Source organism: Acomys minous, assembly GCF_964271855.1.
Source record: "Acomys minous genome assembly, chromosome: 1".
Lineage (NCBI taxonomy): Eukaryota > Metazoa > Chordata > Mammalia > Rodentia > Muridae > Acomys > Acomys minous.
In genome coordinates, this window is record NC_140483.1 from 139,311,883 (window position 1) to 139,334,110 (window position 22,228).

General features: G+C 46.4%; 1 protein-coding gene across 7 annotated transcripts in view; it reads right to left on the reverse strand.

Annotated features, from left to right (window-relative positions):
* The window catches only part of ANKRD6 (ankyrin repeat domain 6), a 161,642-nt gene that overhangs the window by 26,301 nt on the left and 113,113 nt on the right, over positions 1 to 22,228 (reverse strand). For all 7 annotated transcript variants that reach the window (XR_014780602.1, XM_084789090.1, XM_084789093.1 and 4 more), the window contains 2 exons: positions 8,889 to 8,987; positions 1,378 to 1,476 (listed from right to left, as the gene is read on the reverse strand). Coding sequence is in view for 6 of the 7 variants with exons in the window: in XM_084789090.1 (XP_084645216.1) it covers positions 1,378 to 1,476; positions 8,889 to 8,987 (198 nt within the window). In the remaining variant the exon portion in view is untranslated. The remainder of the gene's footprint in view (positions 1 to 1,377; positions 1,477 to 8,888; positions 8,988 to 22,228) is intronic.

Below are 22,228 nucleotides of genomic sequence, written 5' to 3' on the forward strand. Positions count from 1 at the left end.
GAGATCCGATGAGAGTTAAGATTAAAGGTATGCAACAACATACCCATATCTTTATGTCTCTAGTTTAGTATAAAACCCCCAGGACTCTAAACGACCAGCCACGGAAGAAACACTGATTATAAATAAGATAAACAAGGCTTCTAGCTACATGACTTTAAATACAATCTAATAAAATGGCTCCTTTTTACTTAAGTGATTCTGACAAAGGGAATGAAAGATGGGCTGACAGGAGCGCATGTAGCTCCAGGCTTTCACGCACAGGGCGAGAGTACGTTCTCCAGCTGGGTACATCTGGAGATGCGCACAAAAGAGCTAAAGCCCAACGCACCGGGCACCCACGCAAGGAGAGCCAGGGCTCCAAAGACATGAGCAGGGCACCGCTGGGAAGGGAAAGAGGCCCAGATGGCGCCGTTATTGGAGAGGTGGCAGAAAGAGACAGCAAGACAGGGAAGGCCTCTGGGCTGTAAGGGAACCCTCTTGACCCAGAGCCCTTAGATGCGCCGAGGAATCTTCTGCCACACTTACTGTCTGTGCCCTTTTCTGCACATATGTCACACTTTAACAAAGAGCTGTGGGGGGGGGGAAGGGTTGGTGGTAAGACAAACGCTGTATTGCATTGAAATACAAACATCTACAATTTAAGATTTGACAATTTGGGGCTGGAGAGATGGCTAAGTGGTTAAGAGCACACTGGCTGCTCTACCAGGGAACTCAGGTTCAATTCCCAACACCCACATGACAGTTCACACCTGTCTGTAACTCCAGCAAGCAAAATACCAATGAACATAAAATAAAAATAAATTATATTAAAAAAAGATTTGACAATTTAAAAGCATCAGGTTTATATACAATGGATCACTGGCTTCTTAGAAGAAAGAAATGATTCAGTTAAATTTTTTTTTCCTTCAATAGCTGAAAAAAATGAAACTAACTTGCTTGATCATCTAGGAAACAGAGCCTCTAGCTAGGCGTGGTAATGCACGCCTTTAATCCCAGCACTCAGGAGGCAGAGGCAGGAGGATCTCTGTGAGCTTGAGGCCAGTCTGGTATACAAATCGAGTCAAGGACAGCCAGGACTACAAGAGAAACTCTGTCTTGAAAACCCAAGGGGGAAAACAAAAAGGAAAAAGAGAAAGAGACAGCCTCTGAGGGGCCTCTTTTTCAGTAGATTTCCCCAAGTCCTGACTTCCAGCTTTCCTTTCCTGTACCTGGACTTCAGCTGTTTGCAGGAGCCACAGAACAGTGGGCAGGATTTCTAAATAGACACAACCACTGGGATCCCAGAGACTCTTTCAGAGAAATCCAGGCGGTGGGAGCAGTGAGTCAGGCCGGTTCCTCAGCTCCACAGGGTCCTGCAGCCTTTACCATGCCACTCACCTTGTCCTGTCTGTCCAGGGCACATCCCTCCCGGATAAGCGCTGTGATGATCTCGGTGTTCCCCACCACCGTGGCCCGGTGCAAGGCTGTCTGGTCTCCCTACAAAGTGACACAGAGGCAAGAACAGCAGATTTCTCTAGCAGCCCCCATAAGCCAGGCACCGGGGTGCCTCCTATCTCCTGGAGGAGGAAGCTGGTTACTTGCAGAAGAGCTCGGTCACTATAGGCAAGGCAAGCTTTGGGGTCCCATTAGTGGAGAAACAATGCTTGTAGACAGAGCAATTTGTTTGTACACTGGAAGGGATCTTGTGTCAATAGCAACAACAGCTGCTGGCCTCAGACGTACCTCTTAGGAGAGCCAGGCTCTTTCCCTGCTACCCAGTGAAGACATGCCTGGGGCCAGGCTGTGTGTGTCATACAGTTCAACCAGCAACTCTCATAATCTTTATTTCTCATAAACTCCTCAGGCCCAGATTACAGAGGAATCACTCCCCAGTTGTGGTGGTGCTTTTGATGACAGGTGTGTAATTTGTTCACTGATTTGCACTAGCCAAGAGCAGCATAGGGGTGTGAGGAGTCCAGGACTGCAGCCTCTTACTACATACTTCTGAGATTCCTCCTGCTGATTTATGCTGCACTCTAACCCGTCCCTGACAATCAGAGCCTGGGCTTTTCTCCTTCAGGCGCCAGAACAGAGCTTGACCCCTCCCACTACCCATAGCAAAGCAGATGAACACACAGCCCCAAGGTGAGGCGGCGGCCATGGTAATGGAGGACGCTGGGCTCTGTGCTTCGGAGGAACAGGGCTCATCTCTGGCACGTACTCAGGAGTCAAGTTAAGGCAAAGCCAAGTCAAGCCTGAGGTCAGGGCTTGAGAGGGGAGATGGGTGAGCAGTGTTTGTTTTCGGAGGATCAGGAGAGTGAGTTGTGTACAGTTGTGTATAGCTTGCAGGGCCTCAGGACCCTCATAGAAAAAGGCAGGGCCAGGGCTCTCTTTCCTTTGGGAGTCTATGATTCAGCTGGTATGATTTACCTTAGTATTTTCCAGAGAGAGCACAGAGGGGCAAGTACATACTCCTGGGCTTCCCTGGAACTCAGGCTAAGAGAGGCAGGAGAGACTTAGGAGACGGACAGCAAAGAGCAACTTTGGGAGGGCTGCACCACAAGCTGTGGTAGCTTGAGTCAAACTTACTGACTTCACCGGGACTCACCACGAAGAGACACATTAAAGACATTTAATCTAAGAGGAAAAGTTCTGGAAATAGATTGTGGTCACTGGCATGCAGGACTTTACCCAGGAATTGTACCAAAATATGTTCCATGTTACTGTGTGTGTGTGTGTGTGTGTGTGCGCGCGCGCGCATATGTGTGTGTTACCACAGTAAAACCACTCAATCCAACGCAAACACACATGTGGCTGGGTATATTTGCATACACCTGCAATCCCAACACTCAGGAGGCAAAGGTACATGGATCGTGAAGACAAGGCCAGACTTGGCTATGCAAAATAACATCAAACCTTCTTTTCTTAAATAAAAAGTTTCTCTTTTAAAATCCATATGGAGGGGGCTTGTTGCTCTACATAGCAGCTCATGCCTGTCTGTAACTCCAGTTCCAGAGGCCCTACTGCCCTCTTCCGGCCTCCATGGACACCAGGCATGCATGCAGTGCACATAACTACATGTGGGCAAAACACTCATGCACATAAAATAAGTAAAAACTTTTTTTTAATCTGTAAGGAGTGCTTTTTATTTTCTTCCTTGTTCTTTTGAAGACCCTTAGGTGGCTAGTGGAGAGCTGACATCACAGTCCTCTTCAGCTGAGACACAGTGTCCGAGGCAGGACGCGCCACTGGGCAGCAGCGGCCAGCCCGGTATGGGCGTGCAGCGGTATGCATGGGCTGTGCGTGGGCTGGCCCCCAGAGAGGGAAAGGCTTGAATACTTGGTCCTCAGTTGGTGGACTTGTTTGGAAACAGCTGAGTGACCTTGTCAGATAAGGTGTATGAGGCTTCATAACGCTTAAACTATCCCCAGTGTGGTCTCTCTCCGCCTCTTGCTTGAGGATTAAGGTATGAGCTCTCAGCTGTTCCTGCGACCATGCTATCGTGGACTCTAACTCTGAAACCATAAGCCCAATTAAACACTTTCTTTTATATGTTGCCTTGGTCATGGTGTGTTTCCACAGCAATAGAAAAACTAAAACAGGAGGGTGACCACCTGCTTTCTGACTAGATTTGAAGCCTGCTCCATAGGAGAAAACCACAGCTGCTACCATAAACTCAGTCAGAAACCTGCGGCTAGAGAGGTGATAGGCACTAAGTGTGGAAGCTACAGCTGGTGTTCTTTGTTTTGCTTTGTCTTTGTTTTGGCATGGATATAATGTGCCTCTCAAATCGCCTTCCAAATAATGATGCTTGTGCCTACAGAATAGTGCTGCTGTCTGCTGTGGTTAGTCACTGGTGACTGCAGGGACTCAATAACTGTCAAAGTACCTATTATTTTTGGGGGGCCAGGGTTTCTCTGTATGGCTCTGGCTGTCCTGGAAGTTGCTAGGTAGACCAGCCTGGCATAGAAATCACAGAGATCCATCTGCCTCTGTCTCTCCGAAGTGCTGGAGCTGGCGGAGTGCACCACCACTTTTCAACTTTTTAATATTTAACGCATATAACTTCAAATATGATGAAAAACTACTACCAATTACAAGTTTAAGCTATAAGAAGGCACCAAGAACAGGGATGCCTTTTTTTTTTTTAAACAAGCTTTTCTCCACGTTTACTTGATGACTTGATGACTTGATGACTTGCAGAGTGCTGGGGTCAGGAAGCCCCATTCCCATGACTGTGGTGTAACCTGTACTGCTCTCAACAACTCTCTCCTTGACATCGTTAGCTATTATCACACTGCAAATTAGATTTGGGCTGCTTTCCTTCCTGTTCACCCTCCAAGCATCTAACTTGGATAGGGCCCTTTCTGTGTACCTTGTGGTCAAAAGGAGAACGTGGCACTGAAAAGTGGCTGCAGGAGAGGAGCCCAAGCAACTCAGATGGGATAATGCCAGAGTCCCAGCCACCTTTAATCCCAGCACTCAGGAGGCAGAGGCAGGCAGATTGCTGTGAGTTTGAGGCCAGCCTGGTCTACAAAGTGAGTTCAGGATAGCCAAGGCTACACAGAGAAACCCTGTTTCAAAAAACCAAAAAACAAACAAACAAACAAAAACAAAACAAAACAAAAAAAAACCCATTAGACTTCCTTTCCCTATCAGATTAGTCATGGTTTTCCCAAAATAATGACAAGAAAGATTGTTCTCGACAAGACACGTGAGTTCAGTACTGACTCAGCCAGAGTCCCAATAGAAGAGGCCTTTTAATCATCCACAAATGACAGACACTCTGCCAAGCATTCCTTGGGTCAATCGGAACAACCTTTTCAGAAGAAAACCGCATTCTGCATTCTGCATAAAGTGGGAGCAACAAGCAGGGCTTGTCAAACCATCACACAAAGGGCTTGATTCAAGTCAAAGATTTCACTGTGTTCCATAAGCTGCTCATGAAATCAAGAGGCAGGTGGATCTCTGTGAGTTGAAGGCCAGCCTGGTCTACAAAGCGAGTCTGGGACAGCCAAGCTTGTTACACAGAGAAACCATGTCTTAAAAAACAAAAAACAAAAACAAGCAACTAACCTAACTCTCAGATTTCTTAGAAAAGCATTCCCAAATGGATTGTCAAGACTCAAGATCTGGGGGGCTGGAGAGATGGATCAGTGGTTAAGAGCACTGTCTGTTCTCCCAAAGGACCTGGGTTCAATTCCCAGCACCCACATGGTACCTCACAACTGTCTGTAATTCCAGTTCTAAGGGATTTAGTGGCCTCAAGCAATGCACATAAAGCAAAATTAAACAATATATATATATTTTTTTTAATTTAATTTAATTTTATTTTTTATTTTCTTTTTAAGATTCAAGATCTGAGCCAGGCATGGTGGTGAACACCTATAATCCCAGCACTCTGGGAGGCAGAAATAGGCAGATCTCTGTGAGTTTGAGGCCAGCCTGGTCTACAAAGAGAGTCCAAGACATCCAAGGCTACACAGAGAAACCTTGTGGAGGAAGTGTAGGTAGAGAAGGAAGAGGAGGAGGAAGAGGAGTGGAGGAGGAAGAGGAGTGGAGGAGGAAGAGGAGTGGAGGAGGAGGAGGAGGAGGAGGAGGAGGAGGAGGAGGAGGAGGAAGAAGAAGAAGAAGAAGAAGAAGAAGAAGAAGAAGAAGAAGAAGAAGAAGAAGATGATGATGATCTGACACTTGTGTGCAGCCAGATGATCCATTCAGTTGCAACCCTGACCAAGCAGCCAAGTCCCCTTCTGGCTTTGTCCCTCCTGGTAAGAGCCTGGCTCTTTGCTTCCTATGTCTATTACTGCTCTGCAACAACTCCCTGGTCTGCTCTTCATGGTGGGACCGACAGCACTGCTCACGTGGCTAGAAGACTGGCTCCAGACAACTGGCTAAGAACTCCCTCCACTCTTAGAAGCTAGGTCATCTTAGGTTACCAAGACGAGAGAGACAAAATACGGAGATGAGGAGCTGCCTCCAGCCATCTGTGGAACTACGTTCTCTCTAGAACACACAACACAGTTAAATCCAGACCCCCAGTGCTGGGAGTGCATTATTATTATAAATATATTACTAGCTACTTGTCTTCTTCCAAACAATACGAAACATACACTTGACCTTGTAATGGACCCATGCAGCAACTCTGGCATAACCCTGTCTGAATAGGACCTGTATCAACCAGGAAACTGAAGGAAATGCTGACAAAAAACTAGCTCTCTCAACATATTTTCTCAATATTCACTCAATATCTAGTGATCCCTACCTATGTGTCAGGAGTCATGACATGTAATTCTCTTGTATCACTGACAAGCCTCACCCAGGATAGCTAGCTAATTCAAGCTGTAAGGGCTCTCTGCCTGCACAGCAAGCTGCTTCCGGTTTCTGAAGCCAGTTAAGCTTAGCACTGGTCTCCAAAAGGAGGTTGGGGCTGCCTCACTCTGCAAGCTGAGAGTGCAGCATAGAGGCCAGACCCTAAGCCGCCCAGGATCTATTTGTTGAATGATTAACTGAGAAGAAGCAAAGAAAGAAACACTGGCAGCAGCAGCAGCAGCAGCAGTGCTGTTTGCATTCTGAAACATGACAGCCCTTGATTTCCCCAGCCTCAGTGTTTCTCCCTGTAGAGCGTTTGACCCTGAATTCTAAATCTTTGTCTAAAATATTTGTATTTCCATTTCCTATACAGTAAAGAGCACTGGGTATTTAAAGCCTGCTCATCAGACTGGAGAGATGGCTCAGAGGTTAAGAGCACTGTCTGTTCTTCCAAAGGCCCTGGGTTCAATTCCCAGCACCCACATGGCAGCTCACAACTGTCTGTAACTCCAGTTCCAGGTGATCTGACACCCTCACACCAGTGCACATAAAATTAAATAAGTTATTTGGCCGGGCGTGGTGGCGCACGTCAGCATTTGGGAGGCAGAGGCAGGTGGATCTGGATCGCTGTGAGTTCGAGGCCAGCCTGGTCTTCAAAGCAAGTCCAGGACAACCAAGGTTACACAGAGAAACACTGTCTCGAAAAAACAAAAACAAATAAAATAAAGCCTGCTCACGGAAAGAGCCCCCATCGTGCAAGGGCGGAGCACACCCTTTTTGGGAGGAAGCCCCCCCTGGGGGGGGAGAGGAGGGGGCTCAAGCAAAGATGCTGTAAGCAAGCCCTACACAAAGCACGCAGAGCAGGGTGCTGACCTCTTCTCTCTCAGATCTTCTAGGGTCCTTCCTAGCCTTTCTTCTCTGCTTTCTCTTATTTTTGTCTTCCTTCATGACTTTTACTGTGGCCACGGGGTCCTGGACTATGTCTCCGGTAGGAGTCATGTGATTACTCATGGACCAATTGGAGATGGCATTTGTACTCCACTGAGAGTTGATAGGATTAGCGGAAAACAAGACCGACTTTGCTCCTGGAGCTGCAGATTGTAAAGAACTGGTTTCCACGGGTTGAAACTCATAATAATCCCACTCCAGGCCACTGGAAGTCATTCTTCCTCTAAGTCTCAGATATTACCAGATCAGTTTCTGTAGAATATGAAGTTATAAACAAATCTTTATAAAGTCAACATTCTGCGTTTCTACCCACCTCCCAGATAGGGAACTTCTAAACTGAGACCTCTATAGTCAAGTTCCCCCTCTTCTTTAATGATAATAAAGCAATTTATCTGCATTCTTGTAGACATCTCAAAGCTGATGATAAGCCAGCACAGTAAGGAAACAGCTGACTATTTCATCAGTCCTACCCTTGCCAGTGTTCATGCTGTGGTTACTCTGTGGAGTGTTATGTTATTTCACATTATAGAAGTAGCAAGGTATGCACGGTCTGCGTGAAGCAGGAAAGGATGTAAAAGGCCCCAGCAACTCAAAAGAGAGAGGTGTTTTTAGCTAAACACAGGGCTGGCTTTCCTTCTGCCCAGGCTCACCAGGGCTGTGCTATGAGAATTCTTGCCTGCCCTGTTTCTTCCATACCTGAAACATCAACATACTGTCCCGACCATAGCAAGCCTCAGACTCAGGACCTGAGCAGGGGTGTTTGGTCTGGATGGCTTGGCGTGCATGCCTAACATTGTGACCTCACCACAGTGGCAAGCAAGAACTTTAATTATCAAAAAGAAGACTAGATTATTCAAACATGTGCGTCAGGAATGTTATATTAGTTATAGTGTAGAAAAATATAGTGTTATGACCTAAAGCGAAAATCACCAGTGTACAGCTAAATCAGCGTTTGTGAGAGTAACACCCTTGGTGACTCAGTAAGCTTCAAGTATAACCAAGGATTTATATGAGACTCTGTGCTGTACAGTGTTACTTGGCAGTGCCATAGACTCAGACCTGATAGACGCTGCTGGGGGAGCCAGTGTGAGCCTTCTCCAGACATCTGCGCGAGCTGATGAGCGTCACATCTCAGCAATAGCACCGAACTACAGTGACCTCTTTCTAGAGGACCTGTTCTTGCATTCTAAGTCCTTTCCCCCTTTTCAGTTGGAATGCGACTTCCAACCAAATGCAACTAAGAAAAATTAAGATTAAGGGCGGGGGTGGGTTTAAGCCTCACCTTTTCTTCAGCAGTAAATTTGATCAATGACACACTCATCCGGTGGGTCTTTCCCACACACACTGCCAGAGCGTGTCCTTTGCACTGAGATAGGACACGGGCTAACGCCCTTAGATACTCCACTCTCCAGTGCTAATGGGGTGAGCCACAGTGGAAGAGCCTCCAGCAAACTAGTTTGCTGCTGAGAATGGGTCTCCTAGCAGGTATTCCCAAGAAAGCTCTTGCCAGCACAGGCCCAGGTCTAGAGCCAAAACTGTTCTGGCAAGAACCCACTACCTCCCTCCTCACACTGCCAACATCTGCACTGAGGACTGCAGAGAGGCTCCCCGCCAACCCGTCTCCGGAAGGACCGATGCTTGTCTCTACTTACATCATCCTGCACATCGAGGTCACAGCCAGCCTTCAGCAAGATCTGGACCACAGAGAGATGACCCTTATTGGCAGCAAGGTGCAAGGGGGTCCGGCCATGCTGTTAATGCAAAAGAAACAACTGATTTAGAGCAAGGTACTACAAGGGGGCAGGGCACTAAAGCAAAGAGGACACAGCAGCTTTTAAGAACACCCCTCCCCCTAACCCCAGGGGTCCTTTTGCTCTGGCAGGAGAGACTCAACCAGTTTATCCAGAATTCAAGTTGCTTTGGTCAACTTTGGCCATTGGCATTGTAATTGACCAAGGGGGTAAAATGTGGTGCACACCTAAATCCTAGAAGAGTCAGATGGATCTCAGAACCAGGCCAGCCAGGGCTACATAGTGAAATCCTGTTTCCAAACATCATCACATCATCACCATCACCACCACCAATAATAATAATAATAATAATAATAATAATAATAATAATAATAATGTCTAAAAAGCAAAGATGTCCTTAGTGCATAATTTTTATGTCATAATTTTTACATCTTATTCTTTTTTAAGAGTCTTTTTTTAAAAAAGATTTATTTATTTTATGTATATCAGTGCTCTATTCACATGTACACCTGCACGCCAGAAGAGGGCATCATATCTCATAGATGGTTGTGAGCTACCATGTGGTTGCTGGGAATTGAACTCAGGACCTCTAGAAGAGCAGATAGTGCTCTTAACTGCTAAGTCATCTCTCCAGTACATCTTATTCTTAAGCAGCAAGTAAGTGGCAAAATGTAGGTTTTCTTGTCTTCCTGTTTTCCCACTAGTGCTAATGTCATGAAGTAGTGAAGGGTTGTGATGATGAATCTGATAGGTCAAACCCACCAGGATCATGAAGATCTAGTCAATAACCCCATAAAACCAAGCAGAGGTGGAAAAGGCTCAACCTCCTTTTAAAAACAGAGTTTAAAATTATGCAATCAGCCACTTAAAAATATAGTATATTAAGATCCACATAGCAAAAAATAAAAATAAAAATAAAAATCTACATATCTGCCAACTATTAAAAAAAAAAGTTCAGAGAAACCATTGCTGTTCCAGTGACTGCCTTCCAGATCTCTCTGTGGCCCCCAAGAACTAACTCTTCTTTCGAATTTGTCATTTATTTTTCCTTTGCCTTTAATTACACTGTCATTCCCTGTGTTGCCAGAGGCAACACACAGACTATTGTTTCAACTCTGTCTCAGGCACGTTAAGCAACAGAGCATCACTGGCTTTTCTTTTTGTGATGTGTTTGTTGCTGGGTTTTGGTCCAACATTCTACTATGGTGATGTTGCAGTTATTCAGGTTTTCTACCTGGCACCCGGGTGTTCCCTGTAGACTGCTATGATGGCTAAGGTTATGTTTTACATTTAAATTACTGTGCTTCTGAGATCTAACAAAATGCCTCTAACCTCTAAGCCCCACTAGTCCAAGGATAGGTACTTCCTGGAATGTTGGGGGCTGTTGTTCATGTAAGATAACAAGGCATGTATTTTCACTTCTATAAACAAGATTGGTTGTCCCAACCGCCCAGGAAGTAGGTGGGAGGTGCATACGCAGGAAGTACATCAGCAGGAAGTATGCTTGTCCCTGAATGGATGAAGGTGAGAAATACACATACTCCTGTGGGTTTTGTGTTTGCAAGCTTCTGACTAAAGTAGTTTAGTCATAAATTACTTTACTGGTAATCCTGGGTATGGACAGGTCAGTGTCTCTCACCCTGTACAGCATTTAATAAAACTTGCTTGAAATTTAGCTCAAAAAAATATGGCAGTGGTCTTATTCTTGCCCGGTAGGATTGACACTTTGATGAGATGAGCTTCTCAGCCCTGTAGCAGAGTCACAGACAGGATCACTCCCTTCTCTGCAGCTGTACGAAGTCTGTGGGCTCCCACGGTGCATGATACCCAAAAGAAAGTGTACTTTGCTGAGTGTACATTAGCTTCCATCCGGGGAACTGACCTGGCCAAGCTCCTCCCTCTCCAGGCTCTCCCAGAGACATCTTGTTTTCTCTCGGGATTTACTATGATGAAAGTTCAAGTGACTATGGCAACTGAGGAGAAGGGGCTCATCAGGTCCTGTGTCCAGCTCAGCATCTCAGTGAGAACCCTCTGCCTTCGTTGATATTCTAGTGAGATAAGCATGTTTATGAGCTCCAGTTCGCCACGATAACTAGCCATGGAGAGAACAACAGGCCAAAGAGGATCTTAATCCCTGGGCATGAAATCCAATCAAAACAGTAGAATGAGTCTGTAGAGAAAGAGGCCAGAGCTTGCTTTAAAATTAGAATTCTTAATTAAGGGACAAAGTTACTCCCTAAGAATTAGGCTATAAAAAAACCTTCACAAAAAGGGCAAGGTCGGCAATAAGACAAAGGATTGACCTTTCTCCATCTGCCATGGGCTACTTAACCTTGACCCATTCTATGAGGTGTCCGCCATGCCCAAATGGAGGAAAATGACTGGGTTTTACACATTGGGCCCAGGCTCGGGCTCTAGCTGTCATCACATGTTGTTGTGAATGACCTCATACCTTAACACTGATTAAACGACCTTCCCAGAGTTTTCTAAGGCATTCTGAATTTCAGGACGGCTTGCTGTGGGAGAGAGGAATGTGTGTGCTGAAGGGACAGACAGAGACACTGTAGCCAAATACAACAAGCGCCTTAAACAAGAAAACAGAGCAGGGCAGGGGTTGGGGGTTGGGAGACTGCCTGAAAAGAAGGTAGACCCAGAGACACAGCCCAGGGAGCCCTGGACAGTCATGCGCGGACGGGTAAGGAGGAGGAACTCTCCTGTGCTGTAGCCCCAATCCCCAGTGGATTGGTCTGTGAGCGGGTGAGCCTCACAACAGGATTAAGGTCTTGTAGATAGGGCAGGTGGTGACACGCTGCCACATGGGTGCTGTTCCTGACTTGGACTTAACTGAGAAGCAAAGGCCTGCCGCTCGGGCAGCCAGTCTCTAGCTGGAGTGGATAAGTTCAAGCCATTCTCACACCCATGAACGCAACTAGAAACTACAAGAGCCAGAATGTCCTGGACTACAGAGGCGTCCTAACCCAAAGTCACCAGCGCCTTTCTGTTGAGAAGTAAAAGGCTAGGGCTATTGGCACCAGACAGATCTCAGTCAGAGCTAGCAATGCCTGGTGACTGTGTAGGACAGTTACCTAAGGCTGCTTTCTCATCTATCAAACAAGAGCGGGTTCCACATCTACCCACACTCGAGATAAGAAGAAGGAAGCACAATCCTCCATCCGCTGTGGGTTTCCCTACTTCCGCTGTCTGTCAGCCCCCAGGCTAAGGAGACACCCAACCACTGTTCCTCCTCGACAGATACCTTTGGCACAGCAAAGAGCCAGGAGCTATTTGCAATGTCCTATGGGCCTGATGAAGACACAAGCTCTGGTTTCCAAGGCCCCCCACTCGGCAGCCCCCTCCTTGCGTGCCTGCTTCCGTTTTGGAATCTGCTCTGAAGTTCCCACTTTGTGCTTCTGTTTGGAACGTCTTCCTCTCTAGAGACACACCCTTCTCCACACTTGTCCTCCTCTCATTCCTAAGACATGGCCCCAGCCACGCCCACAGTCACAGCATTTGGTGGCCAGCAGGGGCGTGATCTCCTGAAAGAACAGGTACTTTCCATGAGTGGTGAATCAGTTTGACACTGGGTGGTGGGAAGGCCATATTGAAGAGGCCCAGGGCTCCTGGAACATGGGGACACTGGAGCAAGTTCTGTGACACTGGTATCTTAGGGTTTTATTGCTGTGAAGAGACACCATGACAACGGCAACTTTTATCAAGAACATTCGATTAGGGCTGGCTTACAGTTCAGAGGTTCAGTGCAATACTGCCATGGCAGGAAGCATGGCATGTGCAGGCAGACATGGTGCTGGAGAGGTACCTGCGAGTCTACATCTGGATCCACAGGCAGCAGGAAGTGACTGTGAGCTACTAGACCTGACTTGACCTCCTGAGACCTCAAAGCCTAGTGACACACTTCCTCTAACAAGGCCACACCTCCTAATAGTGCCAATTCCCTGAGCCTATGGGGGCGGTTCTGATTCAAATGATCACAACCGGATTGACTTCAGGAAACAGAGATTGCAGCTACCAGTTCTTAGGTGGTAACACAGGATAAGATGAGGAGGGGCTAGGGTAAGTCTTCCAAAAAGGGTCCCTTAGGCTAAACCTGTCAGACTGGGCTTGCCCAAGCAAGGGCTATTCCTCCAGCGGCACTTTTCTTGGTGCCTTCCTCAGTGTCATCAGTGTAACACCAAGCTAGGGCATTTCTCCTGTATGCTTTGGCACTTATATTCACAAGCTACAAATAAACTTTGCAGCTCCTTGCAGCAACAGTACACTTAAGGACAATAGTTTCTCCTCTCCTCTGGGCATTAGGATTTCCCGGAGAACTAGCTGCAACACGGATCGCTGGGCCTCCTGCTGGAGTCCCTGGCTCAGTCTGGCTGGAACCTACTAATCTGCATTTCTTTCTTCTTTTTTTTTTCTTTTTTTTTTTTTTAGGATTTATTTATTTATTATGTATACAGTGCACAACAGATCACATTATAGATGGCTGTGAGCCACCATGTGGTTGCTGGGAATTGAACTCAGGACCTCTGGAAGAGCAGTCAGTGCTCTTAACCTCTAAGCCATCTCTCCAGCCCTAATCTGCATTTCTAATAAATCTGAGAGACAGATACTAGGAGGGCAGGACCGTCAGCATGACGGCCCCTCACTTAGCCCACTAGTTCATGCTTTAGATTTACCTATAATCTTTTGAAAAGATGTATTTACTTTTATCTTTATGTGTACCGGTGGTGTCCTTAAATGTATGTAGGTGTCTGTGGAGTCCAGAAAAAGGTACCTGATCCCCTGGAACTGCAGCTACTGATAGTGGTAGATTCTGCAAACCAAACCTTGGTCCTCTGCGAGAGCATCAACTACTTTTAGTCACTGAGCCATCACTCCAGCCCCAAGTTACCTACAATCTTCTAATAAACCCAAAACATAACCACCAAAGGGTTAAATGCTATCAACATTATGTGGGGTCCTGGGAGGGTGTTTTTACAGTCTCTGGGGATCCTAGTGTACAAGGAGTGATGAGCTGTCTAACCCTTCTGGGCCACTTAGTGGTTCCCAGTTGCAGTTTCAGGAGAGGCCACCGTAGGCCAGGAGAGTGGGAGGAGCTACATCCTTCATTTCTCCTTCATCCAGCCAAGGTGAGGGAGAGGCTCAGGTTGCCTCACTTCAGGCAGCCAGAGAGTAAACGCAGCCTGGAGGTGCTGTCAGACAGTGGCCACAGGAAGGCCGTTCCACTGTCAACAATTCTGGGACAGCACTGTGTTCCTAGGGCGGGTGTTTCTAGGAATCCCCAGGAAAAGGTTGGGCTTGTGATCCCCCTGAGGGTTGTATGATGCTCTTTAGAAGATCTGGGGTTCCCCAGATCAGGTGAAAAGGGAACCCAGCTGAGAAAGGGAGTTCCATCTTTGCTGTTGCTTGTTTTTCCAGATAGTTTCTCTGTGTAATCCTGGCTGCCGTGGACTTGCTTTGTAGACCAGGCTGGCTTCAAACTCATAGCAATCCGCCTGCCTCTGCCTCCCAAGTGCTGGGATTAAAGTCATGTGCCCCCACCTCCCAGCTGAGTCCACTGTCTTATACCGAGCTCAGAGGCTATCCAGAAATGCCAGCCTTTGACCTTAACAGAAGGGTCCCACAGTGGCAGACATCTACAGAGCTGACGCATCATCTGAGCAGCTGGAACGTCCGAGCAGCTCCCTGCCAGCAGGCATCCCATAAATTATTCTCACTGGTGACTGGAAAAGGGAACAAAATGATCCCTGTCCAGTAAGAGAAGCAGGGAGGGCTGTCAGGGGACATTGCAGGAGGAGGAGTCCCCCCTAAGATAGTGGTCGCCCACCAATGAGGATGGCAAGAGGTCACAGACAGGAAGCCAAGCCCAACTAAATATGGAAGGCAAGTGGAGGCGTATGTGATCAGACATGAAGCTCAGCCTCCTAGCTGGACTCTTTGAGAAGGTTTGGACCTCAAGTAATGATGACTCGGGGTCACTTGAGAACCACAACCTACAGAAAAGGGTAAAAGAAGACGCCCAAAGCCTCCCAAAGTCCGGATGCATAGATCATGCAAACCCTGGTCACTGATCCGCTTATCCACTCAGGCCACAGCTCCTGCTTAAAAGCTCTGTGTCCTATTTACTTTTTAGAACAGCGACACAGCTTCGTGGGTGACCTGGATGTTCTGCCAGCAAACCTAAAGAGTGAGGTGCATGGGTGCCGGCTGTCACTTAGTCACTAAGCAACACAGACCCACTCAATGACGTCCCTCCGCCCAGAGCCACATAGCGACCTGGGAAGAAGCCGAAGGAACAAAGTGGAAGAGACTAGACCGCAAAGGCAGATAGGGCTGAGGGGAAGTCATGGAAAGGGGAAGTCATTGGCTCAAAGGAATAAAACAATTAAGAGCCATTTTAACTGGGGATGCTGCAAGGAAACAGATGGGTAGACGTGGCCCACACGGGGCAAACTATAATGCGAAAGACAGTGAATCTTTTCCTCAGGAGATGGCCAGACACACACCAGATGAGACTCAGGCAGCCCTTGTTGGAGGTGAGTAGTGTCTGTGTGTTACCCAAAGCATTAAGAGCATGTATGTGTTAGAAACATGACATGTCAATGGGGAAACTTTTATTTGTTTATTTGTTTGTTTGTTTATTTATTTAAAGTCAGGGTCTCAGAAGCTAGCCTCAAACTGGTTTTGCAGCCTTGAATTCTGACTCTTCCTGCTGTGGGTGGCAGGATCACAGACATGCGCCACCACACACAGCTTAGAAAAATACCTTTGAGAATTTGATTTGGATGAGGACAGTAAGTCCCAGGCAAATTAGTTTTGGAATTTTTTCCCCCCACGACAGGATTTCTCTGTGTAGCCCTCACTGTCTTAGAACTCGCTAGCCTCAAACTCACAGATGCTCTGCCTCTGCCTCCCAAATGCTGGAATCAAGATTTGGGATTGATTGATTTATTATTTATATAGTATTCTGTCTTCATATGAGCCAGCAGGCCAGAAGAGGGCACCAGATCTCTTTATAAATGGTTATAAGCCACCATGTAGTTGCTGGGAATTGAACTCTGAGCCATCTCTCCAGCCCCAAGATTTGATATCTTTGTTTTGTTTTGGTTTGTTTTGGTTTGGTTTTTAGAGACACGGTTTCTCTGTGTAGCCTTGACTGTCCTGGACTCATTTTGTAGACCAAGCTGGCCTGGAACTCTGCCTCCCAAGTGCTGGGATTAAAGGCATGCACTACCACGCCCAGTTTCTTTTTTCTATCCTTAAAGAAACCCATTTCTAATTCTAATAGGATAGGACCCCAGATTTACTGCTCTTATGGTGGAGGGGGGTGCTAAACTACAGCTAGCTGGGAGGGGGGTTATCTTCCATAGACATCACGTACCGGGTCACCATGCTTCGTCTGTCAATCCATCAGTTCATGAAAGGCACATGCAGATGAGGCCTTATCACTAAGGATCATTCCTATTGTAGGAGATGATGGAATCCTCAACAGTCAATTAAATTATATAACTATTTTTAATCGTTTTGCTAGTGGGCATTTTTAAAGGAAGCCTAAGTATGAAAAGCACTGTGTCACCACAAAAGGAATTTTTTTTCATCGAAATCTAATTATTAGAAATAACTGAAGAGCCTGGATTAACTCAGTCGGTAGAACATCAGACTTTCAATCTGAGGGTCCAGGGTTCAACTCCTGTTCAGGTGGAAAGTGTTAGCCAGTCGTGGTGGCACGCACGCCTTTAATCCCAGCCCTCAGGAGGCAGAACAAAAAAACAAAACAAAAAAAGAAATAACTGGTTATTAAATATGTGCTCCAAATAACATCTCCAAATTATTGATGCTTATTGTTATTCTAAACGGCTAGCCCAGTAATGGAAGTTGTTGGCCAGTCAGGAATCACCACCTGCTCCATTACATTTTGCCCTGTTATTAGGCAGCTCTTCAGTCTTACTGTCTTTGCCACCTATGGTCTGGTTAAGATGTGATGTGTCAGTCAGGTGTGGTGGTGCACATTATAATCCCAGCACTCAGGGAGCCAGAGGCAGGTGGATCTCTGTGAGTTGAAGTCAGTTTGGTCTACAAAGTGAGTCCAGATCAGCTAAAGCTACACAGAGAAACCCTGTCACAAAACAAACAAACAACTTCTTTAGCCAGGGAGGTAGAGCAGGAATATTAAGAATTCCATGGGAATTAGACCATTCATATGTTCTGTTGTTTCCTGGGTCAATTTCTTTTTGTGATTTGTTTTATTTTGGTAAATTATAAACAGCATAAACATTTGTCATCTTACCTAGTTTTAAGTGTAAAATTCAAAGGCACCAAATTGATTCATAGTGTCGCACAGCCATGACCACTGCCCACAAGTAGGTGGGTTTTCATCCCATAAGTTTCTTTATCCCTTTCTTTCCGTACCGTAGGAGCTAGAATCCCCAGGGCCATGGGGCATGAGAGTGCTAGGAACAGATGTGCTGATGTTCCTGCCTTCTTCCTCGTCTCAGCATGAAGCCTGGTGCCAACATGAACGTTCATTTTGTTGTTGTTATTTTGTTTTCTGCAAATATCTTTTTACCATACCTGGGAAACTCTTCGTTTCTGGATTGCTGAGAATTCTTACTACACTTGGGGTGTTGTCAAATACTTTTTTGTTGTTGTTTGGTTTTTCAAGACAGGGTTTCTCTGTATAGCCTTGGCTGTTTTGGACTCACTCTGTAGACCAGGCTGGCCTTGAACTCACAGCGATATGCCTGTCTCTGCCTCCCCAGTGCTGGGGTTAAAGGTGTGCACCACCACGCCCAGCTCAAATACTTCTTTTTAAAGAGAGAATTCAAGAGCCAGGTGGATCTCTGTGAGTTCGAGGCTAGTCTGGTCTACAGAGTGATTCCAGGACAGCCAGGGTACACACAGAGAAACCTTGTCTCAAAAAAAAAAACAAAAAACACTAAACTAAATAATAAATAAATAAAATAAATAGAGACTTCATTTATTTTTATTTTACATGTATGAGTGTTTTGCCTGCCTGTGTGTATGTATATATAGCATGTGCATGTCTGAATATTTCTGTCCATTTTGTGTGTACCTGGTACCCACTGAGGCCAAAAGAGGGCATCAGTTCCTCTGGAATGGAAGTTATAGAGAGTTGTGAGTTGCCGTGTGAGTCCTAGGGACCAAACCCAGGTCCTGTGGAAGAGTAACAAGAGCTCTAAGGGCTGAGCTGCCTCTCCAGCCCCACACGCTGTTTCCACATCTACTGATGGGCTCCCTTAGTCCTTCATCAGTATCCTTTGGACACTGACTCCAGGACCTCCAAGGGTATAAAACCTGCAGATATTCAAGTCTCATAAATAAAACGGCATGGTGCAGGCATACAAGCACCACTCCTCTGTGCTATACTGCAAATCACCTCTAGACTATTCACAATAACAAGCATAGGCAGTGCAGACACCATGCAAACAGTTGCTGTGCTGTTAATGGTATGAAAAGGAAGTCATGTTCAGAACAGATTACAAACACAAGTTCTTTTGTTGGCTTTGTTGTAGTTTGAGATAGGGTCTATGTAATACTGGCTAGCCTGGAACTCACTATGCAAACCAGGCTGGTCTAAAACTTATAGAAGTTTGCCTGCCCCTGCTTCCTTAGTACTGGAATTAAAAGCATGTGGGACCATAGCTAGCTTCAATTTCTTTTTAATATTTCTCACTCCCTCCATCTCTTAAACTTTTTTAAAAAAAGTGAAGATAGTATGTGACTTAAAGTCTCATCTACAGATGAGGATAATTTAGTTCTTTTTAAAAAAGATTTATTTATTTATTTATTACTATGTATACAATACTCTGCCTGCAAGTACAAGTGTAGGCCAGAAGAGGGCATCAGATCACATGATATATGGGTGTGAGCCACCATGTGGTTGCTGGGAATTGAACTCAGGACCTCTGGAAGAGCAGTCAATGCTCTTAACCTCTGAGCCATCTCTCCAGCCTCATAATTTAGTCTTGAATAGAGGTCCCATCTTCAGTTGGCTGGATCCAGAGATGGGGATCCTGAGGGTAAGCAGAGATGACCATACACTTTCTCTTCCTTAGTCTGTTATGTCTGGCTTTCCTCCAGAATGCAGATGCTAAATCTCTAGCCCTCGGTGCAACAGTGTCTGCAGATGGGGCCTGGGAGGTAATTAACATCATGTGAGGTCTGGGGGCGGGGGCACTGGACTTCTATAATAGTATCAGCAGCTGTGAAGATGAGAGACTTCCCACTCTGCTCTGAGCTGTTGGGGGATTCAGACCCAGGGCAAGCAGATGAGGTGCCCATTTAACTAACAGGACTTGGCCCCAGGTTCTCCCAGCATCCCTCAGTCCCTACCTGTTACAGGGCATGGCTAATATACCCTGCCCTTTGCCCTGAACTTTCCAGCTCTGTCTCCCTCTGCATGGCAACTTCCCTGACCCTGTTCCTTGGAACCAGTAAACCCACCAGAGAGCTGCCCCTGGTAAAATTGAGTGTATATACTCTAATTTGTCTTGAACTGCGGAAAGAGACTATCATGAACATGTGAGGACAGAAAGAAGGTGGCCACCCATACACCAAAAAGAGCCCTCATCAGGAACCAAATCCATAGGCACCTTGATCGTCACATCACAGAAACAACTGTCACTTGTTAGTACACACAGAGCCTGAATTAGGACACCTGGGGATCTGTAGTATATACTGCTATTAAAAGGCCTTGTAAGGGGGCTGGAGAGATGGCTCAGCGGTTAAGAGCATTGCCTGCTCTTCCAAGAGGTCCTGAGTTCAATTCCAGCAACCACGTGGTGGCTCACAACCATCTATCTATACTGGGATCAGATGCCCTCTTCTGGTGAACAGGTGTACATGCAGACAGAGCACTCATATACATAAAGTAAACAAATCTTAAGGGAAAAAAAAAAGGCCTTGCAAGCTTGAAGTAAGTTTCTCCTGACCTCTGTATATGATTCTTTTTTTATATTGTTGCATTCAATAGAAACAAGGGCTAAAAACAAACCAGGCTTAACTGGCACCATTCAACTACATATCCTAAGTCACCGACTTAGAACAACCTGAGACATACGACAGCTAAATCCGATGGAAGCAGCGGGCCTGCTGAGGAAGGAACGTCAGTCTCTGAACATGCTCCTCGATGCACTCTCTGAAATCGAAGTCATTACAGACTAAAAGAATGAAGACGGGACAACCAAGGACTCTGCAATAATCCCCCTGCACTGGTTCTGCCCACTAAGAAGCTAATAAGGCAGCTTTCCTTCTTGGCGTCTTTGTTGCCTAGCACCCGCCAACCACTAGTTGGCAGACTGCTGCTTCAGGAATCTTACACTGTGCTCATGATTGGCTTGCATTTGTTCAGAAAGACACAAGTTATTAGGGGGGGACTTTAAAATTCTGACACCCAAACTGGGACACAACCGTATCGTAACATAACGTAATATAACATGTTAAGCAGTTAAGACCCATCAGCCACACCCACAAGATGGCTCAGCAGGTAAAGTGTTCGCCATGCAACTTGGCAACCTGAGCCAACTCCTGGAAAAGTGGAAGAAGGGGACCAACACCATGAAGTTGTCTCCTGACCTTTGCATGCATGCTTGACACCCATCACTGCCCGCCCCCCCTCCCCCCACCCCCGCCACCCCATATCAGGCACCGGCACATGAGAAATAAATACAGCACTTAAAGACCTTCTAGTCTTTATGCCTGGGAGTTTAGGGCCTCAGAGCTACATGATTTGGGGCGATACCACAGTGCCTGTCTGGGTTACCAAACCCCTAGATGTATAGATGAAGGCTTTCTGTGCAGTCTTCTGAGGCAACAGAATAAACTCTAGCAGCACTAACTACATACAGCGGAGGGTGATGCATGGCTTCCTGCAGAATGCCCAGGCAGTAGCTGATATCTCTGAGCTAATTTCTCTACCAAGCCCGTCCGGAGCTGGAGTGTGAACACAGTCACCTCCATCTCCTCTGGGCCCCACTTAAGTAAGGCCTCCTACTGAGGCCAAGAGGCGCAGAGAAGCAAGTGACCAGGCCCACAGCTTCCCTATAACAAGGAAGAGCAGTGAAGAGACCAGCAACCAAATTCTGGGTTCTAGTTCAGCAGCAGCCTTTGCCTCACTGGGAGGCTGGGACCCACGGGGGTCTGAGGCTTGTACAGCTTCCTCCAAGGCCCCGGCAGAGGTTCATGCCAAGCCCACCATGTTAATTCTTCCAGTGTACCTCCTAATCTGAGCGGTCCTCATGCAGCCTGAGATGTCATCTCTCCTCCTGCCAGAAAGCATCTCCTGAAGGTGCCTGGGTACCTCTGCTAGGATCTCAAGGCCCCATGATGTCTACCTTACCAAGAGCCTCAGAAGAGTGGGTTGGTGCCTATGATGCCATTTTGGCAGATACTTCTCTGGGCTTTCTCCCATAGGCAAGCCACATAAGAATTCACAGCACATACTGCATTTCCATAACTGGAACATCTATTTCCTACTGAACTCATTGTCTTGAATGATGATGTTCAGAATATGAGCATTCCGTGATGTTTACCTAGCGCCACAGACAGTGTAACCCTACGCCCCACATGCCCCGCACAACAGAAGTTCTTAGAGCAGGGTGCGTTCTCCCTCTTGTGGTGGATGTAAACATGTTTTTCTTTTGATCCCAAGTGTGGGATGGAGAATGGATTTGTGAGAGAACGGGTGATGTTTATCCACTTAGAAGTTGAACCACCAGAACCAGGCGTGGTGGCACACGCCTTTAATCCCAGCAAGTGGATCTCTGTGGGTTCCAGGCCAGCCTGGTCTACAAAGGGAGTCCAGGACAGCAAAGTCTACACAGAGAAACGCTGTCTCGAAAAACAGTAATAATAATAATAATAATAATAATAATAATAATAATAATAATAATAATAAGCTGAACCACCTCATGTGGGGGCTTGGATTTTTGTCAGCTGAAAGGCATCCTAGTATATACATATATATCCAAAACAAGAGGCAGGGGCTTTTTGGGTCTTGGTATTGTCTGGCTGTTCATCACTCCACTTCAAGAGAACTGCTCCAGTAAAGGCTTTGAGGCTCCAGGTTCCAGCAGCAACTTTGGAGGAATTGCTGGTCTGCTGAAATCCTGGTGACTATGCCAGGGGAATCGCTCCCAGGAACTGAGTTCAACAAGGTCCACTTCTCCTGTTCCCACTAACCTCTTTTCACTCCTATTTAGGGTAGGTGGGTT